We start from the raw sequence: 27,848 nt of genomic DNA on the forward strand, positions 1-27,848 counted from the left end.
TCAACATCCGTTTATTATAAAAACTCTCAGTAAAATGGGTATAGAGGGAATATACCTCAACATAATAAAGGCCATGTGTGACAAGCCTACAGCTAACATCATACTGAATGACGAAAAGCTGAAAGTATTTCCTCTAAGGTCAGGAACAAGATAAGTATGCCCTTGAGGGTATTATGCTAAGTGAAGTAAGTCAGACAGAGAAAGACAAATACTGTATGATTTCATTTATATGTGGAATCTTAAAAACAAAACAAATATGAACAAATATAACTAAATGGAAACAGAGTCATAGATACAGAGAACAAACAGGTGGTAGCCAGAGGGGAGGGTACTGGGGAGGTGGGAGGAGAGAAATAGGTGAGGGAGATTAAGAGGTACAAACTTCCAGTTACAAAATAAATGAGTCACAGGTATGAAATGTACAGTTTGGAGAATATAGCCAATAATTATGTAATATCTTTGTATGCTGACAGATAACTAGACTTATCATGGTGATCATTTTGAGATGTATAGCAATTTTGAATCATTATGTTGTGTGCCAGGAACTAACATAGTGTTGTAAGTCAATTATACTTCAAAAACAAATAAACAAACTTATAGAAAAAGAGATCAGATTTGCAATTGCCAAAGGTGGAGGGTGGAGGGAGGGGGAACTGGATGAAGGCAGTCAAAAGATACAGATCTCCAAGGCTTCCCTGGTGGCGCAGTGGTTGAGAGTCCGCCTGCCGATGCAGGGGGCACAGGTTCGTGCCCTGGTCCGGGAAGATCCCACATGCCACGGAGCAGCTAGGCCCGTGAGCCATGGCTGCTGAGCCTGCGCGTCTGGGGCCTGTGCTCCGCAACGGGAGAGGCCACAACAGTGAGAGGCCCGCGTACTGCCAAAAAAAAAAAAAAAAAAAAAGATACAGGTCTTCAGTCATAAGATAAATAAATACTAGGGATGTAATGTACAACATGATAAATATAATTAACACTGCTGTACAGTTTATATGAAAGTTGTTAAGAGAGTAAATCCTTAGAGGTCTTATCACAAGGAAAAAATTTTTAATTTAATTTTGTGTCTATATGAGATGATAGGTATTCACTAATCTTACTGTGGTAATCATTTCATGGCATATGTAAGCCAAATCATTATGCTGTACATCTTAAACTTACATAGTGCTGTATGTCAATTATATCTCAATAAAACCGGAAGGAAAAAAGTGTCTCCTGTAGACAACATATAATTGGGTCTTGCATTTTTATTCAGTTAGGAAAATCTCTGCTTTTTAATTGAAGTGTTTAATTCATTTACATCTAATCTAACTATTGTTATGGATGGATCTAGGGTCTACCATTTAACTATCTGTTTTGCAATTGTCACATTTTTTTATTACACTTGCTTTTAAAAAAATTAATCAAATGCTTTTAGTATTCCATTTTAATTTCTCTATTTTAGAAAATTGTTCCTCCTTATTTTGTTTGTTAGGGTTGTTCCAGTGATTACAATATGTTCCTTAGCTTATCACAGGCTACTCAGAGTTAATTTTATACCACTAAAGGGGGTTCATTTTCTCCCCTTCCCCCATCCTCTGTTTTATTGCTGTCACATATTTTGCATGTACATATGTTATAAGCTGTGCAATGCAGTGTTATAATCTGTGCTTTAGCTCGCCAGTTATCTTTTGAAGAAATGAAGAGAAAGAGGAAAAAAGTGATAATATTTTATATTTACCCACATATTTAGCATTTTGGTACCCCTGCAGATCTGAATTTCCCTTTGGTGTCAGTTCCCTTCAGCTTGATGAATTTCATTTAGATTTGTTTTTTTAGAGCAGGTTTGTTAGCAAAAATTTTTCTCAGTTTTTGTTTATCTGAAAAACGTCTTTATTTTGCCTGTACATTTTGACAGCTATTGTCATTGGATATAGAATTCTGGGTTGACAGGTTTTTTTCCCTTTTTCTTTTCATCACTTTAAACGTGTCGTTCTAGTGTCTTCTGGCCTCCATTATTTTTGATGAAAAGTTAACTCTCATTCCTATCATTATTTTCTTATGGGTAATGGGTCATTTTCTCCAGTTTCTTTGAAATTCTTCTCTTTATCTTAGATTTTCAGCAGTTTGACTATAATTTGCCAGTGTTTAGTTTTCTTTATGTTTATCCTACTTGAGGTCCACTGAGCTTCTTGAATCTGTAAGTTAATATTTTTCATCAAATTTGGGAAATTTTTGACGATTATTTCTTCTGGTACATTTTCTGTCCTATTCTGGTTTTAACCTTCTTCTGAGATTCCAAGTATATGTAAGTTGTGGCATTTGGTGTTTTCCCACAGCCCACTAAGCTTTTTGCCTAAGGGTGCTCCCTAGCCACTCCACCCCACATGGACTGGGAGTACCTTTAGGTGAAAAGCTATATAAACACAAGTCTCACCCTGCAGTTCCTTTCTTTCAAGGATCAAATCCCCACCAATTTCTGCCTGCTTTTGGCTACTGTTTGGTGCCCGAAAGTAGTTGCTTTTGAATTTTTTGTCTAGTGTTGATAATTCTTATCTATGGGAAAGTCATTCCAACATAAGCTATTCTACTATTACCCAGAAAGCTACCGATTTTTAAAGAATTTATTTTCTGGCTACCCTAGTGAATTCTTACAATTTCTAAAAGTTTTCCAACTTCATAGTTTTAAGCTTATATGTCTTTGGTTATAATATCTGTGCATAATGATGTTTTTTTTCCTTCTAAGACTTCTTTTTGTCTGGAACCTCCAGAACAATGTTATTTGACAGTGAGAGTAGCTGGAAAAACAATCTTTAATAATATTGACTTTAGGGCTTCCCTGGTGGCACAGTGGTTGACAGTCCGCCTGCCGACGCAGGGGACACGGGTTCGTGTCCCGGTCTGGGAAGATCCCACATGCCGCGGAGCGGCTGGGCCTGTGAGCCATGGCCGCTGGGCCTGCACGTCCGGAGCCTGTGCTCCGCGATGGGAGAGGCCACAGCAGTGAGAGGCCCACGTACCGCAAAAAAAATAAATAAATATAATAATGACTTTAGTTTTTCAGCCATAAATATGGTGCTAGTTTGCGACATATATATTCCTTAGGTTAAGAAGGTATTCTTTTACTTCTATTTAATATAGTTTTGTCACAAATAGATAATAATCAGAGGTGGTTTTGTCATTTGCCAAGAGGTTTGTATAGACTTCTCTTTTAACCTATTAAATAAATATCTAATACATCAATAATATTGAAACATCTTTATATTCCCAGGATAAGCTATATTATTCTTTTAATATACTGCTAGGTGTGATCTACTAGTATTTTATTTAGGATTTTTGTATCTATATTAACTTTATTTCTTAATTTTATTTTTAAAAATTTTAAAAACTTTTAATTTTATATTGGAGTATAGCTGATTAACAATGCTGTGTTATTCCTGTCCTGCATAGCACAGGGAGATCAGCTTGGTGCTTTGTGACCACCTAGAGGGGTGGGATAGGGAGGGTGGGAGGGAGACGCAAGAGGGAGGGGGATATGGGGATATATGTATACATAAAGCTGATTCACTTTGTTATACAGCAACAACTAACACAACATTGTACAGCAACTATACTCCAATAAAGATGTTTAAAAAAAAAAAAAAACCACCCCAGTGCTGTGTTAGTTTCAGGCACACAGCAAAGTGACTCAGCCATACACACACATGCATCCATTCCCCTTCAAATTCTCTTCCCATCTAGGTCATCTCATAATACCAAGCAGAGTTCCCTGTGCTACACAGTAGGTCCCCCGTTGGCCATCCATTTTAAACAGCAGTATGTACATGCCAATCCCAAACTCCCTAACTATCCCCGCCCCCCCACCCTTCCCTCTATATTAACTTTAAACTGATTCCTTTTTGTGCTCTTTTAGAACTGTGGTTATGCTAGGTTTACGAAATGATTTGAGAAATTTCTCATAATTTGAGAATTATGCTCTGGAATAATTTATATAGAATAAGAATTATTCATTACTTAAAGGTTTGAAAAACATCTAAAAAACTATATTAATATGAACTCAAAAAAACATTTAGCAACCTTTTCTTCTTTTCCCCTGGTTATTAGCCTGTTCAGGATTCAGGTTTTCCATTTCTCAATTCAGTTTTAGAAATTTATGTTTTTCTCAGAAACTTTCACGGAGATTTTCATATTTATTTGCATGGAACTTTATTTTGTTTACATAGCACTTTGTTTTTGAAATAATCTTTTAAAGGGATAAAAATGATGCCCACTATCATAAAATTTAAATATGCATAAAAACACAAAAAAGAAAATTAAAATAACTTGAAATCTCACCAACTTTATCAAATATTTCATTATCTTTAAAAATTTTTTGTGTTTGTTATTGCTTCTTTTTATTCTGACTCATTTCTGTGTATTTGTGTGTTCTCTCCCTTTTCCTTGATTACATTTGCTGATGATATATCAATTTATTGGATTTCCCCTCACTTCTGAAAAGTCCCAGCTCTTATACTTATTTAGCATTTATATACATATTTTTCTCACTATTTTTAAGTTCAGTGGTTTTGTAACCACTAAGTTGTGCAATGGAACCTTTTCAAAATTGAAATCTTATGTGAAATCCCAGTGTATAAATAGATAAAAGCCAAGGACTTGTGATTAAAGCAAAGGGGATCGTGAGTGGAAGGGAGGGAGTTTCCCAGAGTTTCACTCACTTGACCCCACCCCAACCCCAACTTCTCTTTCTTATCAGACACTTATGACTCCAGAGAGCACTATTATACAACCACTGTTCTGACTTATTAATTCTGCTTTTATCTTTATTGTTTCTTTTCTCCTCCTTTCCATAGGCTGGTTTATTGCTCTTTTCTGATTTTTTTGAATTTGGTGCTTATTGTATTTCTTTTCATTCTTTTTTATTTAATATTGGAAATATTGAAGTCTATAAATCTGTCACTCTGTACAATGCTGGTCACATTTTATAATATTTTACACAGATTGTTTTCTCAGTACGTGGTAATTATAATTTCACAATTATTGTCATCAGTGATATATAATCTTATGAGTTTTATCTGTTTTGCTACATTTTTCTCTTTTTTCTATATTTTATTATATTGAATATTTTTAAAATCTTTTGTTCTACTTTTATTACATTAGTGTTTGAAAAATCATAGTTGAACCCATTTGCTTTAATTATCATTGTCCAGGATGGAATAGTACCCATTAGCCCTATGTAAATAAGTAATTTACCACGTTTTTCTTCTTCTCTATTCCTTTTCTAAATGCATTCAGATGCTTATTACATTTTTTTTACAAACGTCTTAATTAAGAATTACTTTTTAAAATAAGTTTTAAACTATACTTAACCACAAGTATCTAGATTTAACTTATTTGGCTGTTTTGAATTTCATCACCACCTCTTTCTGTTGATCAGTGTGTCCTTGAAAAGATTTTCTTCAGGAAAGAATGTAGGTGGTAGAAATTCAGAGCCACAACTGTTTGAAAATGTTTTGTTGGTCTCCTTCATTTTATATAACCAACATCTTGACTATGCTTAGAATTCTTGAGCACAGTATTTTTCCTTTAAAACACTGTAAAACTTTCATCTTCTAGTGCTTATTTTGTGGAGAGGCCATTTTGACTCTTATTTTGTAGACTACTTATTTTTTTCCATGTCGGTGCTTGAGGAATGTTTTCATTTTCCTTCAGTTTTGAAATTTCAGAAGGATATGTGTAGATGTTGTAATTTGTTCATTTATGCATTCATTTTTTTTGTGTGTGTGTGGTATGCGGGCCTCTCACTGTTGTGGCCTCTGCCGTTGCAGAGCACAGGCTCCGGACGCGCAGGCTCAGCGGCCATGGCTCACAGGCCCAGCTGCTCCGCGGCATGTGGGATCTTCCCGGACCGGGGCACAAACCCGCATCCCCTGCATCGGCAGGCGGACTCTCAACCACTGCGCCACCAGGGAAGCCCCATTTATATTTTTTAACAGCTTCATTGAGATATAGTTCTTATGTCATACACCCTACCCATCCCATTTAAAGTGTACAATCCAATGGCTTTTAGTATAGTATTCACAGAATTGTGCAATCATCACCAAGATAAATTTTAGAACATTTTCATCATCCCCAAAGAAAACTTGAACCCCCTTAGCTTTCATTCTCTAATCTGCCTCCATCTCTCCCACAGCCCTAGGCATCCGCTAACCTACTTTCTGTTTCTATAGATTTTTGCCTATCCTGTATATTTCATGTAAATGGAATTATACAATATGTAGCCCTTGTGACTGGTTTCTTTTGTTTGGTGAAATAATGATTTCAGAGATTTATTTGTATTGTAGCATTTCATTTTTTATTGCTGAATAATATTCCATTGTGTAGATATGCCACATTTTATTTATCTGTTCATCAGTCGATGGACATTTGGGTTTTGTCCACATATTGGCTGTTAAGAATAATGCTGCTCAGAAGACCTAAATAGACATTTCTCCAAAGAAGATATACAGATTGCCAACAAACACATGAAAGGATGCTCAACATCACTAATCATTAGAGACATGAAAATCAAAACTACAGTGAGGTATCACCTCACGCCAGTCAGAATGGCCATCATCAAAAAATCTACAAACAAGAAATGCTGGAGAGGGTGTGGAGAAAAGGAAACCCTCTTGCACTGTTGGTGTGAACGGAAATTTATACAGCCACTATGGAGAACAGTATGGAGGTTTCTTAAAAAACTAAAAATAGAACTACCATATGACCCAGCAGTCCCACTCCTGGGCATATACCCTGAGAAAGCCATAATTCAAAAAGAGACATGTACCACAGTGTTCATCGCAGTACTATTTACAATAGCCAGGACATGAAAGCAACCTAAGTGTCCATCAACAGATGAATGGATAAAGAAGATGTGGCACATATATACAATGGAATATTACTCAGCCATAAAATGAAACAAAATTGAGTTATTTGTAGTGAGGTGGATGGACCTAGAATCTGTCATACAGAGTGAAGTAAGTCAGAAAGAGAAAAACAAATACCGTATGCTAACACATATATATGGAATCTAAAAAACAAAGAAGGTTCTGATGAACCTAGGGGCAGGACAGGAATAAAGACGTCGATGTAGAGAATGGACTTGAGGACATGGGGAGGGGGAAGGGTAAGCTGGGACGAAGTGAGAGAGTGGCATGGACATATATACACTACCAACTGTAAAATAGATAGCTAGTGAGAAGCAGCTGCATGGCACAGGGAGATCAGCTCGGTGCTTTGTGACCACCTAGAGGGGTGGGCTAGGGAGGGTGGGAGGGAAATGCAAGAGGGAGGGGATATGGGGATATATGTATACAAATAGCTGATTCACTTCGTTATACATCAGAAACTAACACAACATTGTAAAGCAATTATACTCCAATAAAGATGTTTAAAAAAATAATGCTGCTGTGAACATTTGTGTACAAGTTTTTGTTTGAACACCTGTTTTCATTTCTCTTGGGTAATATCTAGTAGTGGAATTGCTGGGTCATATGGTAACTCTCTGTTCAGCCTTTTGAGGAACTGCCAGACATTTACAAAATGGCGGCACCATTTTATATTCCCACTGGCAATGTATGAGGGTCGTAATTTCTCTCCATCTTCGACAGCCCTCGTTATTGTCCATCTTCTTAACTGTAGCCATCCTAGTGGATGTAAAGTGGTACCTCATTGTGGTTCATTTTCCTGGTATCAACTGATGTTGAGCATCTTTTCATTTGTTTATTGGTCATTTGTATATCTTCTTTGGATAAATGTCTATTTAGATCCTCTGCTTGTTTTAAGATTGGGTTATTTGTCTTTTTATTATTGAGTTGTAAGAGCTTTTTATACTTCTGCATATGTCTCCTATCAGATATATGATTTGCAAAATTTTTCTCACTTTCTTGATAGCACCCTTTGAACTACAATAGTTTTTCATTTTTTTAAAGTCTGTATTGAATTTGTTACAATAACGCTTCTGTTTTATGTTTTGGTGTTTTGGCTGTGAGGCATATGGGATTTTAGCTCCCCGAGTAGGGATCGAATCTGTACCACCTGCATTGGAAGGTGAAGTCTTAACCACAGGACCACCAGAGAAGTCCCCAATAGTTTTTCATTTTTGATGTCCAATTTTTTCTTTTGTTGCTTGTTCTTTTGGCATAAAATCTAAGAAACTATTATCTAATCCAAGGTCACAAGGATTTATGCCTATTTTCTTCTAATAGTTTTAGCTTTTACTTTTTATTAACTCAAAATGTGATCCATTTTGAGTTAATTTTTGTATATTTTGTGAGGTAGGTGTCCAACTTCATTTTTTTGCATGTGGATATTCAGTTGTTCCAGCACCATTTGTTGAAAAACTATTCTTTTCCATTGAATTGTCTTCGCATCCTTATCAAAAATTTATTGACTATAAATGTGAGGGGTTACTTCTAAATTCCCAGGTCTTTTCCTTTGACCTGTGTGTTTGTTTTTATGCCAGTATTGTATTGTCTTGATTACTGTTGCTTTGTAGGAAGTTTTGAAATCAGAAAATGTGAATCCTCCAAATTTGTTCTTCTTTTTCAAAATTGTTTTGGATATACTGGGTCTCTTGGATTTCTAAATGAATCATAGGATTAGCTTGTCAATTTCTGAAAAAAAGCCAGCTGAGATTTTTATAGAGATTGCATTGAATCTTTAGATTAATATGGAAATATTCCCATATTAATAGCAGTAAGTCTCATATATGAACATGAGATTCTTCCCATTTATTTAGGCCTTTAATTTCTTTCAATAATATTTTGTAGTTTTCAGAGTTTAAGTTTTATACTTCTCTTGCTAAATTTATTCCTAAGTATTTAATTCTGTTTTACGTTATCTTAAATGGAAGTTTCCTAATTTAATTTTCATTTTTTCATTGCTACTATATAGAAATACAACTGATTTTTTAAAATATTTATTTATTGGCTGCACTGGGTCTTCATTGCAGCACGCGGGCTTCTCTAGTTGTGGCATGCGGGCTCCAGAGTGCGCAGGCTCTCTAGGTGTGGCTCGCAGGCTTAGTTGCCCTGCGGCATGTGGATCTTAGTTCCCCAACCAGGGATCGAACCCGCGTCCCCTGCATTGGAAGGTGGATTCTTAACCACTGGACTACCAGGGAAGTCCCATTACAACTGATTTTTGTGTATTAATCTTGTATCCTGCAAACTTATTGAACTCACTTATTAGACCTAATAGTTTTTCAATGGATTCCTTAGGGTTTTCTTTATACAAGATTATGTCATCTGCAAGTAGAGATAGTTTTACCTCTTCCTTTCTAATTTAGACTCTTTTAATTTCATTTCTTGCATAATTGCCCTGGCCAGCACCAGTACAATGTTAAGTATAAGTGGTGAGAGGAGGCAGCTTGTCTTGCTGCTGATCTTAGAAGCAGGGAGGAAGCATTCAGTCTTTTACTTGTTGACCTAAAACAATCAAACAACCAGTTTTTTTACCAGCAAAATGGGTTTATTTGGGAACAGCAAAGACTTGCAATTCAGGACGTGCAATCTATGGTGATCCACAGGCAAATCCAGAGAACAGAAGAGAGGAACTTTCTTTTATAGAGGAGAAGAAGGAGTTGGGAGGGGCTATTATAAACTAAGAGTCCATTGGAGAAAACTGGGAGTTCAAAGTGTAATGGCTTTTCATTGGCTGAGTTGTGTGACAGTCTCTTATTGGCTGGGCTCTTGCAGGGCAAGGAGAAATTTTTCCTTCCTCCTTCTGGGTAGTAAAGTATCAACATTCTTCCTGTTGGAGTTACAAAGGTACATCTCTTCCTGTTGGGTCTGCAATTGACATCTATGGGTAGGGCGTGAGCGCTCCCTCTTCTGGTATCCTGACTTACTTAAAATGAGGGTTCTATTTATTAATTTTTACACACCATTGTGATGTTAGTGGGTTTTTTGTAGATGGTCTTTATGAGACTGAGGAAATTTCCTTCTATTCCTAGTTTGTTGAGTGCTTTTTTATCATGAAGTGCTGTTGAATTTTGTCGAATGCTTTTTCTGCATCTATTGAGATGATCACATGGTCTTTGTCCTTTATCCTATTAACATGGTATATTACATTAATTGATAGCATTTATTTTTTACCTTTTAATTAAACTTCTCATTTTTTCATTCTTTAGCCTTTAGAGGAACTTGGAGGAACCTATTAAATGACATATGCAATAAATGTGATGCAGGTCTTGGAAGTTGATGGTGGTCCTCAGTGAAATTTTTACTTCCAGAACTTCATCAAAAGTACATCTTATACCCCATCAGAAGTTCTGGTAATGGCTATCTAGGATTTTTTTGTTTGGTGTTGTTGAGTGGTGTGAATGTAAAACAAAATTTTAAGTATGCTTATGTAACCCAACTGTATAAATTCATAACATTATCTTGATAGTATATATAATACAGTTTCATATTTTTGGAAGTGGAAATTTTTAACCATGTTATTTATATGCTTTTTAGGGATTATAATTATTTTATGCATAATAAAGTGTATAGCTAGCATTTCTGGCAATTATAATCATTATCAGTTTATTTTGTCTTTGAAAATTTGTAAATGCCCCCCCAATTTCTTTTAACATAACATCATTTGTTCCATATTATATATTTCTATCATGTATAGAAATAATATATAATTATGCTCACATAACTGCAGTTTCCTTCTCTTGGACACATTTTTCCTTTTCCATGTGGGTTCCTTCAATTGGTTGCATTGTCATTTTCATTAATGATGCATCTGCTAATTAATTTTTCTTCTTTGAATGCCTGCCCTTTTTGTTCTTGATTTTGCAGTTCAGCTCTATTTTAAATTTCAGTTCTATTTACTGGTATTTCTCTCTAGCTTCTATTGGCTTGTGACTTGTTTGTAATGTTTACATGTTTATGAAACTGACAGTCCACCCTCTGCCATCGGTGATAATTAATATTTGAATGTTTCTTTAAGATGGTTTAGAAAATAGTTATTTCTTATGGTTAATATATGCATTAGCTTTCTAAATTCATAGCAAGGTCTTGGATTATCAGAAAATGTCATTTACAGGCGTATATAAAGTTTTATTTATTTTTTATTCTGGTGAAATATATGTAGCATAAAATTTACCATTTTAACCACTATTAAGTGTACAGTTCTGTGGCGTTAATTACATTCCCCTCGTTCTACAACTTTAAAGTTTTTAAAGAGAAAATAATACCTGTTTCTTAGTCCTTCAGATTTTCCTCCTTCTCCCTTAGTACTTTTTCTTTTCCATTGATCAACTTTCCTTTTCTTTTAGATACTGAGGAGTTCCTGGGAGAAGTTTTGCGGAATGAGAACCTTAGTGCTGGTGCAAGGGACAACAGAGACCATATTCTACGGGGCTTGCAGCAAATCAAAGCTAGGTTTGTATAAACCGGTTCCATTATTCTTCTTCATAAGCTTTAAAACAATTTATAATCAGTAAAATCTACTTTAATTGTATATAAATTAGCAAAGTAAGACACACCTATCATAGTTCTTTATACTTGGTAGAGGCTTAATAAATGTGTACTGAATTGCACTGGAGGTAGGCAGGCATATTTAGGATAGTTTACCAAAATGGAAATACTTTGATAATTATGTATGTTAAAAAAATTATTCTGCTTTCTGCTTTGGATTGTTATGTTAGTCTTTATTGAACACTTTTGCAAAATGTGTGAAAAGCTAAATATTTATGCTTGTCCAAATTACTGAAAGGGAAGATGTTAAGCAGTATGAGGTAATTTTCTTTAGGATTTTTGGTCTTGATTTTATATCCACATGTCCTTTCCTAATAGAAAACTTAAACTGGACTTATCCAGTTGATTCTCTGAGCATAGTAGAATGTCTTAGTCTCAGACTGATTGGAATATCATGCTCATTAAGTTTTTGATTTTTTTAAATTAAAAGCCCTGACCTAATTTGTACCTTTTAGAATGTGAGCACCTGACAGATGCATACACTTGCTTGATGGTGGAAGAAATAAAAATTTTCCTTTACAATATATTTCCCAACCACCTCTTGCTTGAAATGTGGTAACTGAACGAGAGTTACTGAAGAGAGTGTTACCTTACGTGTTTTCCAACTTGGAGGCAATGTGATTCAGAATGTTTGAGCTGAGTACTTTTAGTAAAGGGAGAGCAACTGCAGGGATATGCCTGGGATTTGTTTTTTTGTTTGTTTTTTTGGCTGCACCGTGTGGGATTTTAGTTCCCCACGTTGGGAGCACGGAGTTTTGTTTTTTTTTTGTTGTTGTTGTTGTTTTGACTGTGTTGGGTCTTAGTTGCTGTACGCAGGCTTTCTCTAGCTGCAGTGAGCAGTGGCTGCTCTTTGTTGTGGTGCGTGGGCTTCCCATTGAGGTGGCCTCTCCTGTTGTGGAGCAGGGGCTCCAGGCACATGGGCTTCAGTAGTTGTGGCATGTGGGCTTCAGTAGTTGTGGCTCTCGGGCTCTAGAGTGCAGGCTCAGTAGTTGTGGCACACAGGCTTAGTTGCTCCACGGCATGTGGGATCTTCCCGGACCAGGGATCGAACCTGTGTCCCCTGCATGGGCAGGCAGATTCTTTATCCCCTGAGCCACCAGGGAAGCCCGGGACACGGAGTCTTAACCACTGGACCACCAGGAAAGTCCTTATACCTGGAATTTAATTTGTGTGGCTGACCAATCTTAGCATCTACTTTAGAAGCCTCATTGAAACTCCTTAGAAGCAAGCAAGGAGTTTTATCCTTTCAAAGGGCACAGCCAGAATATATTCCTTCCAGGAATGTGAGAGAACCTCACAAGATGCCCTGCTGGATCTTAATCGATCTTTCCTGCTGGCTAATTAAACGTCACTTTTACTCAGCAACTGGGGACTGTGTAATTATCAGCCTGGGTTGCCCTGAATAATTGAAACAAACAGAATGCAAAAGATGGCAGCTTTTTGCAAAATGAGAATATCTATAATTTATGGTAGGCTGGAAGAGTGTTTAAAACAAACTTCCCCATAATGTTACTTTATTAGTAGATAAATTTAGGCTTAGTTGTGTACCTGAAGGCTCAGTTAGTAACTTACAGAATTTTTTATTTTTTTAATACAAAGTTGACCTTTGTATTTTAGGATTATTATAAGGATGGCACGAAGAACAAAGGTAGAATTATTTTAAATTGTATTATAGGGTGAGGGTTGGCCATAATATAGTTGTGTATGTTGTATTAATGGTATAAATGGTGATACCTTTTAATGGTGTTAATGGTATAAATCTGTGATAAGGAATGTAAAAACAATTTTACTGCATCTGTAGAGACAAATATACAATGAGTAGGAATTCTCCTTTCCCATATTTGTACCACAGAACTTGGAAAGGACTAAATTTCAATCTGAAATTGATAATAAAAGGTGATTTTGTGGTGACTCACTGTTATCACTTACATATTACTTCTTAGTCCTCTTTTTAAGTGCATACACACACTCATACACACATACCCATGCTCGCACACATAGAAGCTGTATTTGTTATGAGGTAGAGAGGGTTCCTTGTTCTCAAAGGACTTGCTGTGTGGTTTGTGGGATAGACATTCAGGAAATAATCAGCAGGAGTTTTAGGAAACATCTGCATTGTTGATGGGAGCTTTCTGTTCATTGATTTGTTGCAAGAAAGATGACACTTTATTTAGAATTTCATAATTATCAGATCAGGAGGAAATGAGGAGCCAGAAATTAGATACTGTACAAGAAAATGGAAAAATGAGACTTTCCTTTGGCAAGCTGTTTGAAATTGTCTTACATTTGCCCGTTCAATCATCATCCCGTTAATGTAACCCTTGTCTTACTGAATCCTCCTTTTCAGCCACGTTGCATCTATAGCCCCATGTATGGCTGGTTGATGTTATGCCTGTATTGAAACCAGCTGGTTTGAAAGCACTGAAAGCTGGTACAATGCCAGCCACATTTACTTTTTTGTGTAGTAGTTGTATCTCTCCCAGAGGCTGGGTGTGAAAAGAAATTTGGAAGTCATCAAACTTGAGAGTTAAATGTATATGGCAAGTTGCCAAGTAACATCAAAAGAATTAAAGTCACTTAAAAAGTTTTATCTTTAGTCATATTAAAGCAATAAAATTTTAGGGGTTTGGTAAATTTGTGGGGGAGGGTAGGAACCTGTATAAAACTATTGATTTGGCACATTACGGCTTATTTGGAAGGTGGGTAAGAAATCTAGCAGGATAATCTCGGAAAGACACTAGATAAATGTAAATACCATACATACATATATTCCTCCCCCAACTTTCCACTCTATCTTTGTTGTGTCCTCGCTTTAATTCCTTTAATTCTTTCCTCAATACTGTGCTGCTTGAGAATGAAAAGGGTTGAGAGAAGTGAAAATAGCACTGGCTCTGATTTTTGGTAAATTCTAGGGGCTTGGCCCTAATTTTTATGGTGGCTCAGAATTCAGTGCTGTTTGCATGGCTGTGGACTCACTGTAAATCAAAGCATCTGACTCCATCACAGTTGTTATGTGCCATTTGCCACCCTTCTGTTGCCTAGAGTGACCGACCCCAGGAAATGACAGTTGTGTCGAGTCATGGATGTCCAAGTGCTCATCTGTTTTTCAGTACAGGTAGCTTCACTATTCTCTGTCCTCCCAGACTTAAAATCATATCTGTAGTTCAATCTTTATAGGTTTTTTTTTGGGGGGGTGCTTAAAAGTGTTACCAATGAAGGGTAATGTTTTTCATGTAAGACGAAATAAAAAAAGGATAACGATTTCTGTAAGTCCAAGGAAATGAAGTCCTGTTGTGGTATTTGATGTCCTGAGCTGCGATGTTCATTGCTCTTCTTCACACTGCCTCCTCATTTAAACCTTCTCCCTAAAACTAACGGCTTTCACTTTCTGAGTCCAAGTTTTCACTGAGCTCTTTAGAGAATGATTAGGATGAAAGCCAGGCAGAGGCTCCTGCTGTTTTATTATGGTGGTCACTGCAGTACCAGCGCCAGCTGTGAGACACCTGGAATGAAGCAGACTTGATCTACACTCAGACGTTTGATGGCATTCTTATGCATTTGCAGAAACAGTTGAGCATTTCTTAAGTTTGATTCAGGGGAGGCCATCTGACAGCAAGAATACATTGAGAGTCAGGGGAGGGATGAAGAAAATAGAATATTTTTATTACGGAGGTAGGAATAAATTCTCTCTTGATGGCTCGTTTTGGAACAGCTAGTCATTTATGCTCGCTGTTGGAAGTGAAGGCCAGAGCCGATGGAAACAAACTGGGAGTATTGTTTCCTTTTGTGAAATTTAAAGGAGTTCCCAAAAGAGACAGGTAGATTAGTAGCATATTGAAATGGAAAGAAATAAAGAAATAACTATGTAACAGGATTAGAGCACAAAACCCACAAAACGAGGACTTTTTAAGTACAGACTGAAAGAATATCTCGAACATGTCTCATTGTGGGTGGTTAGCATATAGCTCTGCATGAAACATGATACATTGGTAAAAATATCATAAAAATAATTCCAGTTCTCTTTGGGAATTTCAAGTTTTTCTTGTCAGCTTAACATGGATTTAGCTTTAAAACAGGATTTAGTTTAAGAATATATTGTTCTTGTGTCTTTGTATTGTAGGAAGAAAGACAAGGAGTTAGTCCAATATAACTCTTGGGAGCAAGATTTTCAAAGGGGTAGACTAAATATCGTTACCATTAATTATACAGAGAGTGTTACTTTTCCCAAGTGCTCGTTACTGAGCTAAAAAGCCCCAAACAAAAAACATTCAGATGAAGTGTGCTTATCAAGAGAAGAAATGTGGAATGTGTTGTTGGTACATCTGTGTTACCAGTTTAAATATTTGCTTATAACATCTCTTTCTGTTGTTCATTTTGCTACACTGGAGTTTCAGAGCCAACACAGAAAAAAAAAAAAGAGTAGTAGGTACTTGTGCAATCCATCTGAGTTTAAAGAGCTTTGAAAAGGCTCAGAAGTCATAGCAATAATTTGACCACATCTTGAAGGTTAAAAATTCATTTCTTCCTTTTTCAGTCCTATCCCTGCCTCTCATCCTTAACCAAGAAAGAAAAACAAAAACCCAAAATAACTTCAGGGCTTTAAACTGATCAATTATATGCCAAATTCCTGTACTAGTTTTCTGTTAATTAGTGAGTGCATGTTGAGATTTCACAATCGTGTTAAAGATTTTTGGAGATATACTTACTGGGGGTAGTGAGGGGTTATATTTGTTGCTCTTTTAGTCTGAAATGCTCTACAGGAGAGACTGATATAATAATACCTGCTGTTGGTCTCTTGGCTTAACCTGGAAAGGAAGATCACTGTATTATATGTTCTTTCATAGCAAGTCTCCTGTACTTTCAAAGCATCCTTGAAACGTGTAACTCTCCTTTTAATTTTATGATGATTATTTTGTTTATTCTTTCACTTATGCAGGTATCTTGGATTTGGTACCAGCTTTAAGATTAAATTGATCCATTTTTGTTTTCTTCTACACTGGGCTATTATGGTGGTATTAGTGGGCAGAAGCCTCTCCCTTTGGTCATCCCATAAAATAAATATTTTATATATAAGTAACTGTGATATATAATTTTTTAGTAAGTGGGTTTTTTTTTTTTAAAAAAAGCTTGTTTCTTTCAAACCTTTTTATTAAGAATTCCCAGTACTGGGCTTCTCTGGTGGCGCAGTGGTTGAGAGTCCGCCTGCTGATGCAGGGGACGCGGGTTCGTGCCCCGGTCTGGGAAGATCCCACGTGCCGCGGAGCGGCTGGGCCCGTGAGCCATGGCCGCTGGGCCTGCGCATCCGGAGCCTGTGCTCTGCAGCGGGAGAGGCCACGGCAGTGAGAGGCCCGCGTACCGCAAAAAAAAAAAAAAAAAAAAAATCCCAGTACTGTACTTATTAAACAGAATAAAATGTTCTATCTAGAGTGAAAGGAATTTTGAAATGAGACCTGGGAAGCAGGCAGATAACTGAGCTTACACCCTTCAGGTTGGACTGACCCATTAGAATAATAAGCTGAGCACTACTCTTTAGCCATATAGTTAGGTTGCTGAAATTTGCTTTACTCCTGATAGAATTATAGCCATCATTAACACTTGGGCACATTTCTATTATCTACTCAAAATGGATTTGTCTTGGAAGGTCTCAGAAAATCCTCGGTGTCAATTTTTTAATACTAGAAGATTTTCTATCTGTCTGTAAATGGGGGCTCTTAATTCATACATTGTGTGAAAAGATCATTTATATGAAATTATTGTCTTCATTTTACCACTGTTTACTTTGGCCTTGATTTTAAGTCTCATTTGATCTGGAGCTAGTGTTTTGTCCCAGTGCTGTATTATTTTCTCTGCTTATAGAAAGCCACTGGAAAACAATGCCTCTCTGTATTCATCTTATTTGTGGATCTCCAGAAACTTGTGGCGTGAGGCCTTCCTGGTTGTGGTTTTCTCTTATTTGCTCGTTTTCTCTTATTGCTGTTATAGATCCACTCTGTATCCACTTCCTGTGTTACACTGAAACTGGAGCAAAGGGAAGAGAAATGCAAGAGCACTGGGTCAGCTGTCAGGAGCCAAACTCTTTGTTCTGTTTTTTCTATAACATTGATGATTCAATTGAAGATTCTCCTAACCATGATCTTGTGTTTTCTTTTCAAGTTGCCTCCCCCAAAATATTGTTTGGAATTATTTTTTTTCCAAATGTTACAGAAATGCAAACATTACCAACCAAACCTTGAAACCTCTAATTGATTCCTTTTATGGTATCACTATGATTTTTCTTTTTTTTTTAAATTTGCAAAATGATGCAGGAAATTTCATTTCCTTGGGATTTAATTTTATTTCATGATTCTGTTGCAAATGAGTTGGGCCTAAAGTGGGTTTTTATAACCACACCATGTGAATCATTTCTTCTCTGGAAGCCAGATCTTCTCTCCCACTGTGTAGCCTCATCTAGTCTCCCTGAAGTGCAGCGCTAGCAGGGTTGATAATGAAATGCGGTCCTTCTTATTACGCTCAGCAAAGGGCTCAGAGAAGATGGGAAAAAAATCAATCCCACAGGAACTTCTTGAGTGCTAGATATCCATATTCAACCCCCATGCATTTAAAATGGAAATGAGATATCTTAGGGTTTTCGTTTTTGATTTACACAAGATGTCACTGCCTCCTTGGCAATGGGAATATTTTACAGACCAACTGCTGACCTGTTTGGGAAGATCTCAGCCTGTCGCCCCAGGTCCAATGTAGTTTCTTCATATTTCTCTCGAAACTCTCAGCAGTGCTTTGCAGCAGCTTTGATTCTTCAGGCTTCAAAGGATGCCCCTTCCAGGGCCAATCTTCCAAAAGAAAAAAAATCAGTGTAGGGGAATAAGTAGCTCATAAAGGAAGGGGCAGCTATCCCTGTGGCAGCTCTTACTGTAGTTAATTAATAGGGAGTTTACAAGCCAGTAATACTACGGCTTTGCAAAGCCAAGAAAATTCCAATTTGATGCTAGTGCTTTGTTATGAAATTCGCACTTGGAGTGACTCAGTCTTCAATAATCCAGCCTCAAATGGTTTTATCATGGATACAGTGTGGCTTATATAAGATGCATTATCATTAAATGCTCAAACTCAAGATCTCTCCTGAATTGGTGAGCCTTGTTGAGTTCTCATTATAATTTACAGAAAACTTTATGCCCACATAAAGTTGGATAATCTCCAATAAGCTATTTCTCTAAGTTATATTAGTTAGTATCTCTCATTTGTGAATTCTGCTATAACCACAACGTCCATTTTACAATTTGGTAATCAAGATTTTATACCATGTCGACCAAGTGCCTTTGTTCTTTTGTTGATGAGAGAACTGAGATACGAGAAATTACTCAAAGTAGGAGAATTAATAAAAGATTGGGATTTAGAATGTAGAATTTCTAATTGGTTGCATAGTTTACTTAGCCAAGCCATTACAAAAAAAAAAAAAAAGGAATTGGCATCTTTCAAAAGCTTATTGGTTTAAAGGAACTGTAAATAAATATTGAAATTTAGTTAATTATATACACATTCTAGAGTGTAGCAATGTCTGCAGTTTATTTTGGAATGCATCAAAAACAAGATGGATGGCGATAGATGAATGGATAAAGAAGATGTGGCACTTATATACAGTGGAATGTTATTCAGCCATAAAAAGAAACGAAATTGAGTTATTTGTAGCGAGGTGGATGGACCTAGAGTCTGTCATACAGAGTGAAGTAAGTCAGAAAGAAAAAAACAAATACTGTATGCTAACACATATATATGGAATCTAAAAAAAAAAAAAAGGTTCTGAAGAACCTAGAGGCAGGACAGGAATAAAGACACAGATGTAGAGAATGGACTTGAGGACACGGGGAGGGGGAAGGGTAAGCTGGGACGAAGTGAGAGAGTGGCATTGACATATATACATTACCAAATGTAAAATAGGTAGCCAGTGGGAAGCAGCTGCACAGCACAGGGAGATCAGCCCAGTGCTTTGTGACCACCTAGAGGGGTGGGATAGGGAGGGTGGGAGGGAGACGCAATAGGGAGGGGATATGGGGATATATGTATATGTATAGTTGATTCACTTTGTTATACAGCAACAACTAACACAACAATGTAAAGCAATTATACTCCAATAAAGATGTTTAAAAATATAAATATAGATATAAACAACAACAAAAAAGATGGACGGATGGATAAGTGACAAAACAAATATAACAAAATATGAATCATAGAGTATAGGTTGTGGATATACACATATATGGGTGTTCTTTCACCTTTTATGCATATTTGAAACATTTTATAATATGATGTTTCAAAAAACATTGTTTCACTTTGCAGTTCAGAAACCATGGACTTCATTCACCATTGTTTCAGAAAACCATAGACTTCCTCAATTTGGAAATGTAATAAACATGTTTGTGATTTTTTAGGACGATAATTTTCTGAGAATAACTTTATTATTTCTGGATGATAGTAGACTAAGGGATAATCCTCCAGTTTGTTATTTCTGACATTACTAACTTTAAGTTTCTAACTTTTATACTTCTTTAAAACTTCCAGGCCAGCAATTATTGAGAGCTGAAATTCAATTCAAACATTCTGCCCAGGAGATCCTGAAATTTTGATCTTTTTTAAGGAAAGGCAATTTCTGACTTTTCTCATAAATTTGATAAAAGGAAAGCTAATATGAGATTGGTAGTCCAGTAGGAAATGGAACTCAATTTTACATTTTTAAAATCATTTTATGGTATTAAAAATGACAGAGGTTAGAAACAAAGCTCTTATTCTTTTATTGAACTAGAATTGAAAGTGGCAGAAAATCATTTTGGCCCTGGTGCAGTAAATGTTATCACTAAAACATGTTCAGGGGATATTAGGATAGTCTCTCAAGCACCAGAGACAAAAGTTCACTGAACAAGAACTGCTTTTTCTGTCCTTATCTTGAAATTATTAGATGTACAAGAGATGAAGGTATCTTAGCTCTAAGATGACGGGGGATGGAGTATGTGTTGAAAATGATAATGTCTCCATTCTGGAGAGAGGTGAAATGGAGAGAATGTGGTGGGGATGGGTGTCTCGGCAGTGACAGACACGATGGAGGGAGTTCACGGGGACAGGAGGGCCACCACCTGAACCAGCCCCAGGGCTGAGGAATCTGGAACCGGAGAAAATTATACTTGTGCAAAATTGTGAGCTGACAATGAAAATGGTAAGAAAGCAAGCAATGCTATTCGTTAAAAGTACTGTTTGAAGATTTTAACAGGGAGATTAAACTGGAACTGTCAGCAGCTACTTTATTTTGAGAATCTGGTAGGAGAGAAATTTTAAGTCCATTTGGGAAAAACCAATCATTTTTGAGTGTGCAGTGTGATTATTCTTTAAAATTTTGTGTAAATGGAGCAGCTTGGTAGGCATATGTTTGCTGATCCTATAATGATTAAAATTCAGAATAAGTAAGACTTGTGAAACTGAGTTTTCAGGTTCCAGCCAGTGTTCTATACTGCCATATGGCATAACTAGAATTAATTGCCGTTCCCAGTCTCTTTATTCTTTTACTGAATATCTAGGTGCCCTGTTTGAAATAGTAGAGGTTCCGCAAAAGTATTTGATCAGGAGATAGACGTTTGGCACGTTCATGAAAACGGTGTGTGTAGCTAATAGTTGCTTAGAAGAAAAAGCTTTTTGTAAGGTTTTCTACCCTAACCCCCTTTTTTATTAGGAAAAAAAAAAAAGGATGGATAAGAGAGTTAGCAAGGGAAAAAAAAGAGGAAAAATTCTTAGGACTTTATAGGTCAGTGTAAATGGAAAAGGTAAAGCAAGAAATCTTTTTTGCTAGAGTCTTAGCTTCTTGATACTCCAGGAGTGGCCCGTGGACCAGCAACATCAACATCACCTGGAAAGCTGTTAGAAATGTAGAATCTCAGGCTCCACTGAATCAGACCCACTGGATCAGAATCTGCATTTTACTAAGATCCCAAGATCATTTGTATGCACATAAACATTTGAGAAGCACTGCTCTACCACTTACCACTTTTAAGTTCATTTTAAATTCAATTTCTTAAAATTCAGAATACATATTTCTGGAGATTATAGCTCCTTAAAGGCATGGATGTTCATTTAAAAAAAAAAGTCTGTAATGGTACTGGTATATGATATGAGCTCAATAACATGAGTTGAATGAATGGGGGAAAACTGTTATAAATATGTTCTCCAGTCCTAGGCTAAGCACTAGAACAAGAGACCCTCTATATTATGAAAGTTGCTGTTCAGTAGCCAACCCCACATATTCTTTTCCAGAAATAGGATGCTTTCTTTTTATTGAGCATTAGGGGATACAGAGCCATTTGTAAAGACGGTGTCCATCTCTTCAAACGTCTCATGTGATAACATTTCTCTAACAGTCTGTGGTGTAAGGTTACAAGGCTGCTGATCATGTATTGGAGTTCTGTTGGAGCATGGGTGCCAGTCATTCCAGCCGTGATCCATCGAAAGCCCTCTGCCTTTGGTCATCATCCTTCCTATAAAGCTTTGCACTTCCTTGTCTCCACCATCTCATCTTTCCTGAGGACTTCTCTTCTAATCCTTTCCCCTGTGTTTCCTAGAATCCATGTTCTACTATAATCAAATTCCATGATATCCTCAACCTCTTTTCTCCATCCCTGCCCAAGTAAAACATGGTTCTTCTTCAGGACACTGTTTTGCTTGCAGTCATTTTAAATAGAACTTGCTCATTTTCCAGAAGTGCTGTTGGCATCTTTCAAGCTCCTTGCTGTCACTTCTAGACTTTTACTGTACAATCTTATCCCACACCTCTTCCCTTTTGAGATTTGTCTACATGGCTTTACAATTCTCTGTCATCTTTTGAGTTCAGAGTCTTCCCTTACACTATTTGAGGACTGAGGCTATGACTCACAGTTGTCATCTTCACTCCACTATTACCACTGCCCCCCCAGAGACCTTCTCTTTCTCAAATTTAGCTTTGGTCTCCTGATTACTTCTCTCCATTCATCATATAAATATGCTCAAATCTCTCCTAATATTAAGAAAAACATTACATCCCACACAGTGATTCCCTCTCTAGCTACTGTCCTGTATCTCTTTTTTTACAGACACACTTCTTGAAATGGAAACCTAGACAAGCCATTTCTGGTTTCTTCTTCTCTGGACACTCTTCAGTCCCCTATAATCTAGTCTTTGCTCCTATCATGTTATTCTTGACAAAGTACCAGTAACTTGCTAATTGCTACATCCAGGTGACGCTGTTCAATCTTTGTCTTATTTGGTCTCTCTGCAGCATGTGACACTATTGATAGCTTCCTTTTCCTCAAAAAGTAAAAACAAACAAGCAAATAAAAACAACAAAAGCAAACAAAATATCTCTCCCTCCATTTGTCCCCATGATAATAGTCTCTCCTGGTTTTCCTTCTTCCTTGCATTTATACTCTGATTTTAGGCTCTGGCTTGAGCTTGTTTTTCTATGCTGCCCTCTTCACTGCTGTCCCTCAGGCTTCCCTCTTTTCTCACCACATTCATTGTAGGCAATTGCATGCATGCCCGTAACTCTACAACTTCCCCTGTACGTGGATGACTCCTAATTCTACAGCTCAACTGCACTTCTCTCTCCAAGGCACCATACAGCATATTGGACAGCTCCTTTTGGGTGTCTTATTGATATCCTAAACTTCACAAAGCTGGGGCAGACCCTGCTGGATGCTTACCCAGCAGCCACCTTCCATTCTTCCTGGACAGCAGAACCCCACCAACCCAGGGATGACTCATGATCTGAAAGCCATTCTGCTTTGCCAGTGGTTGGTCTAGGATTTACATAAGATATAGTTTTGGCCAAAGAAATATAGGGAGAAAACTTCTGATAGCCTCTCACAGGACAGTCTTATGCTTGGGAGACCAAAAAAACCACAAAACGTTGAAATGCAGTAGCCACCTTAAGACATTACTGTGCTCTAAGGTGTTAGAGCAGAAATAAGGGAAGGGCCTAGGTCCTTCATGCCATTGTTGGGCCCCTGCATCAACCGTGGAATCACTTGTCTCCAGACTTTTTGTTTTGAAGGAAAAATGAACTACTTATTTAAGCCTCTGCCAGTGAGGTTTTCTGTTACTTGTAGCCAGAAGAATCCTAACTGATGGAGTATCCAGAACTGAACTCATTATTTTATATTCTTCTCACCCCTAAAGTCTATTTCTGCTTTCACTAGGTCCTGGCCCCCAAGGCAGAATCCTGGAAGTCATTCCTGCCTCCTCTCTCTTCACTCCCCAAACCATCAACAAGTCTATCGATTCTTCATCCTAAATCTGTCTTCTCCTTTCTATTCCCTTTGTCACTGGCTAAACTTTAGCCCTCATAAAGTCTTACTCAGAGCTCTGCAAAATTCTCTTTTCTGGTTCTCTGCTTCAAGTTTCTGTTCCAGTTTATTCTGCTCCTCCATTCTGTTGAAAGGGCAAACATAAAAAAAGAAGATAATTTAATCATTTATGCTATAGAAGATGTATTGATGTAGAATGATAAGATATACTGTAAGTGAAAAAATTGGTTGTGTATATTTTTTTTTCAAAAAAATGCCTGAAAAATTACTCTAAAATGTTAATGATAGTAATTTCTGGAAAGTAGAGTTTGAGTGATTTTTAATTTCTCCTTTTTATTTACTTGTATTTTTCAACTCTCCACAGTGAATGTGTATTTAATCCTAAGTCACTGATATCAGAGCCTTTCCTTTTTTAAAAAGAGGCAGGGATTTAAGAGCCAAAGAGTATTTGTTTCCAGGTGGGAAAGGAGTTAGCATTGCAGGGAAAAGAGATGTGGAAGGAGGAAATTAGGCTTTAATTGTAGCCTTGGGTCACTTCTATGCAAATAAACAGCTGTATTTGGAGTGTTTTTACTCTGTGCCTAAGTGCGCGCGCGCACACACACACACACACACACACACACGAAAGTAAAATTATTTTTGAGCAATATGAAATACAGCAGTCCTTTGAGTAATTTATGATGATTTTTCTAGAATATCTTTTTTTTTAAATAAAGGAAGGTCATTCTCAAGGTCTTCATTAGATGAGGTATCACTGACTAGGAACAACTTCCATTTCTTAAATATTATCTTTCTGAGCTGCACTGAACTGACACAGGATTATCTACACTCTGTGACTATTTAGTAACATTTGTATTTGTGGGACTAGCTTTCCAAAGTGATGGTGCTTGAGTAAACCATTCACTTCCTCCTTCTCAAAACATCAGTCACCATGATGGATTTTCATGTTGGTCGTGAAGAGAAATAGAATTAACTAAGAGTAGGGTGAGGATTACAAGCCGGAAGCAGTTAATTTACTTAACAAATATGTATTGGGTATTTGTTTAATCTTTGCTGGGCATAATGCCAGGTGATCAAGACAGTGTCACGGAAGATATATCCCTGTTTTTCAAGAAGTTCTTGGACCAGTGAGTGGCCAGACTCATGAACAGAGCCAGCACGGAGCCCACTGCCCACGGGTGTCTTCTCTAGACAGTCTGAAATGTTTGGTTTCAATTTGTTACATACCTGGAGTTTCACCATTTAGAGATTCATTTGGGCTCATAGTCCTTTTTTAAAATATAAATTCACCTGGAGGGTTAAGGGGTTTTTGATTGTACATTCAGGTGCACTAGCCCTATTTAATGATTTCTGTCTAACTTTTGGCTTAGATGATTGTGCTGAGGAAATTAAGTCTGTTGAACCTCTGTTATGGGCAATTCACAGTGCTAGGTACACTGAGTGTTATAAAGTTAACAGAGGATCCTTTTCCTCAGAAAGAATGAGGGCGTTAGAGGCTCTTGCCTCTGCAACTGAAGAATAACAGTCACAGCTAACATTCATCACACAGTTATCCTGTGCCAGGCCCAGTGTCAAAGGGCTTTACACACATTATCTCATTTAATCCTCACAACAGGTGAGAGGTGAATACTATAATAATCCCCATTTTAGCAGATGAGAAAACTGAGGTTCAGAGAGGTAATCAACTTGCTCAAGGTTATACAGCTGTTAGGTTTGGGAATTGGGATTTGAGCCCAGGCAGTATGATTGTTTGGCCAGCCCTCTTACTGAGGCTCGATTTCTTCATAACAAGTGAATAATGCTACTTCATTCATTCAAAAAATGTTTATTCAGCATCCACTGTGTGCAAAGCATTTTTGTGGTGAATATGACAGTTTCCAGTCCTCCTGGAAATTATTTTTGAGCAGGATAAACTGAGTAATTATACAATACACCCACCTTGTAGGATATATTGTTATTAGGCATAAAAAAGTGCCTAATACAAGGCATGTTACATTGTAGATACCCAAAAAATATTCCCAAGAAATTTACAACCCAATGGGAAAGATATAAAAGTATGCAGAAATAACTACAGTTCAAGACATATTGTGGCTAACACTGTAGAAGAGGTGCCCACAGATTGTACTGTGAGATCCCAGAAAAAGAAATTACTTCTGGTTGGTGGGCTATGAGAAACCTTCATGAATGAGATGGCATCATGTCTTGGCTTTGGGTTTGAAAGGGATGGATTTTTGGTCAGATATACTGCACACAAAAATAGCATGTGCAAAGAAACTGAGGAGATAAAAGTTTAGCCATGCTTGGGAACCAAAGGGTAATTCTGTTTGTTAGGTATAAGGGAGTAATGAGAGATAGGATGGAACCAAATCATGGAAATGGGAGTTTTGACTGGATTTGGGGAGAAGAGGTACATAACTGAGGAGAGTAAATCATGGGACAGGCATGGGTAAGCTGATTCTTTAATAGGGAATTTTAGATAATCATGTGGGTCCTTGGTACCTGGGCTGAGGCCACTGGGAGACAGGAGATGGTTGCAAAGGGAGAGAGGATAAGAATGTCATAGGTTGCCTATGTTTATTCTCTATGCCCAGCAAAGGAAGACAGATCTTTCTTTCTTCCCAGTATCTCTTGCTTTGAGCTCATATTTATATCCTTCGTTCCATAGCTGCCTTTGGTTTATTATGAGCTTTTATGAATAACCAGATAATCTAACCACTTTTCAGAAATTTATGTCAATGGGAAAATACATTCTAAATGGCTGACTTTATGCTTCAACTTTTGAAATGTGACTGGTTTATAAATTAAAGATTGTATTTACTATATCTCAGATTTATTAACAAGATTTAATCATTTTTTTAAAGCATATCCAGAAAACTTAACGTTATCTTTTACTTTGTTTCTTTACGAAAATGCATTTCAAGGTCCAAACAACTGGAAATGAATTTTGGAATACACTCTATACTTGAACTGAGGGCTGCCTGTCTATAATTCCCGTAACAGGAAACCATTTATAAAATACCCATATCCTTTATAGTGTTCTACAGACTTGCCCCATCATGTGAATTACCTGGGGATCTTGTTAAAAATACAGACTTCTAGGTCACTACCCTGGACATGCTAATTTAGTAGGTCTGGTGTGAACACTGGGGAATTCGTGTTTCAATCAGGGTTCCAGAAGATTCTTAAAATCAGACAAGTATGTGTAAAAATCTTTATTAGAGGGCACTATTTTTGTTTGGTAAGTAGCTACTTTGGTTTTAAACTGTATTTTAACAGGGGAACGAAGGAAGAAGGATTTGACTGGAAGTGTGAGTAGGCGGTTGGTTTGGGTGGTAAGGAGGGTCCTCCAATATGACTGGGGATGACTGACAGGAAAATCTTATCAGCAGGGTTTAGGGCCAGCCAGTAGCTGACAACATTTCAACCTAATTAGCTTCTAGGATGAGGGATGGAGATATGGTCAGAACAAATAGTCTTGGTCCTTTCCTTGTCCTGATGTTTGCCCACTGTCTTAAGTGCTTCCCTGTGGCCTGGCAACATCTGGAGACATTTCTGATGCTGGAGAATCCCTTGAAGTGGGACAGAACCACTGTCCTGGGATTGACTAGTTGTTGTGGTTGAACTGCTGATGACCCCTGACCTGTATTGATACAGCAGTAGAACTGGTCACATAGTCATTAGCCTTTGGATCTAAATCACTTCCCTACTTTGTGATTTGGATAATTGGATACCTTATGTAAGGGTTTGACTATGACTGCTGTAAGTACTGTACAAAGAAAGAAATGGGAAAGAATGATATTTTAGTATAGAATCTTGTACAATTAGAAAAAAAAGTCAAGTTGAGGGCAAAACTGAAATAATTTTAAAATGATTTCTGAATTTTTGTGTACATCTCAGTTCTTAACTGGAAGGAAGTGTACACTTAAGGATAGGAGGTTTTTTTCTTTTAATTTCAGTAATGCATTGTAGGTCTTAGAGTGGTTACCAGTAGAAGCCTGCTTTCTAGATTCTGTTTTTATATACTTATTCAAATTTTGGTGCAGTGTGAATG

The 27,848-nt window shown here is 37.1% G+C and overlaps 1 protein-coding gene across 1 annotated transcript in view; it reads left to right on the plus strand.

Moving 5' to 3' along the window:
* Positions 1-27,848, plus strand: part of SKAP1 (src kinase associated phosphoprotein 1) — a 275,906-nt gene that overhangs the window by 23,530 nt on the left and 224,528 nt on the right. The window contains exon 2 of the mRNA XM_030762053.2: positions 11,279-11,384. Within this exon, the coding sequence (XP_030617913.1) occupies positions 11,279-11,384 (106 nt within the window). The remainder of the gene's footprint in view (positions 1-11,278; positions 11,385-27,848) is intronic.

Source organism: Delphinapterus leucas, chromosome 19, assembly GCF_059928025.1.
Source record: "Delphinapterus leucas isolate spDelLeu-1000000601 "Yukka" chromosome 19, BTC_Dleu_Yukka2, whole genome shotgun sequence".
NCBI lineage: Eukaryota > Metazoa > Chordata > Mammalia > Artiodactyla > Monodontidae > Delphinapterus > Delphinapterus leucas.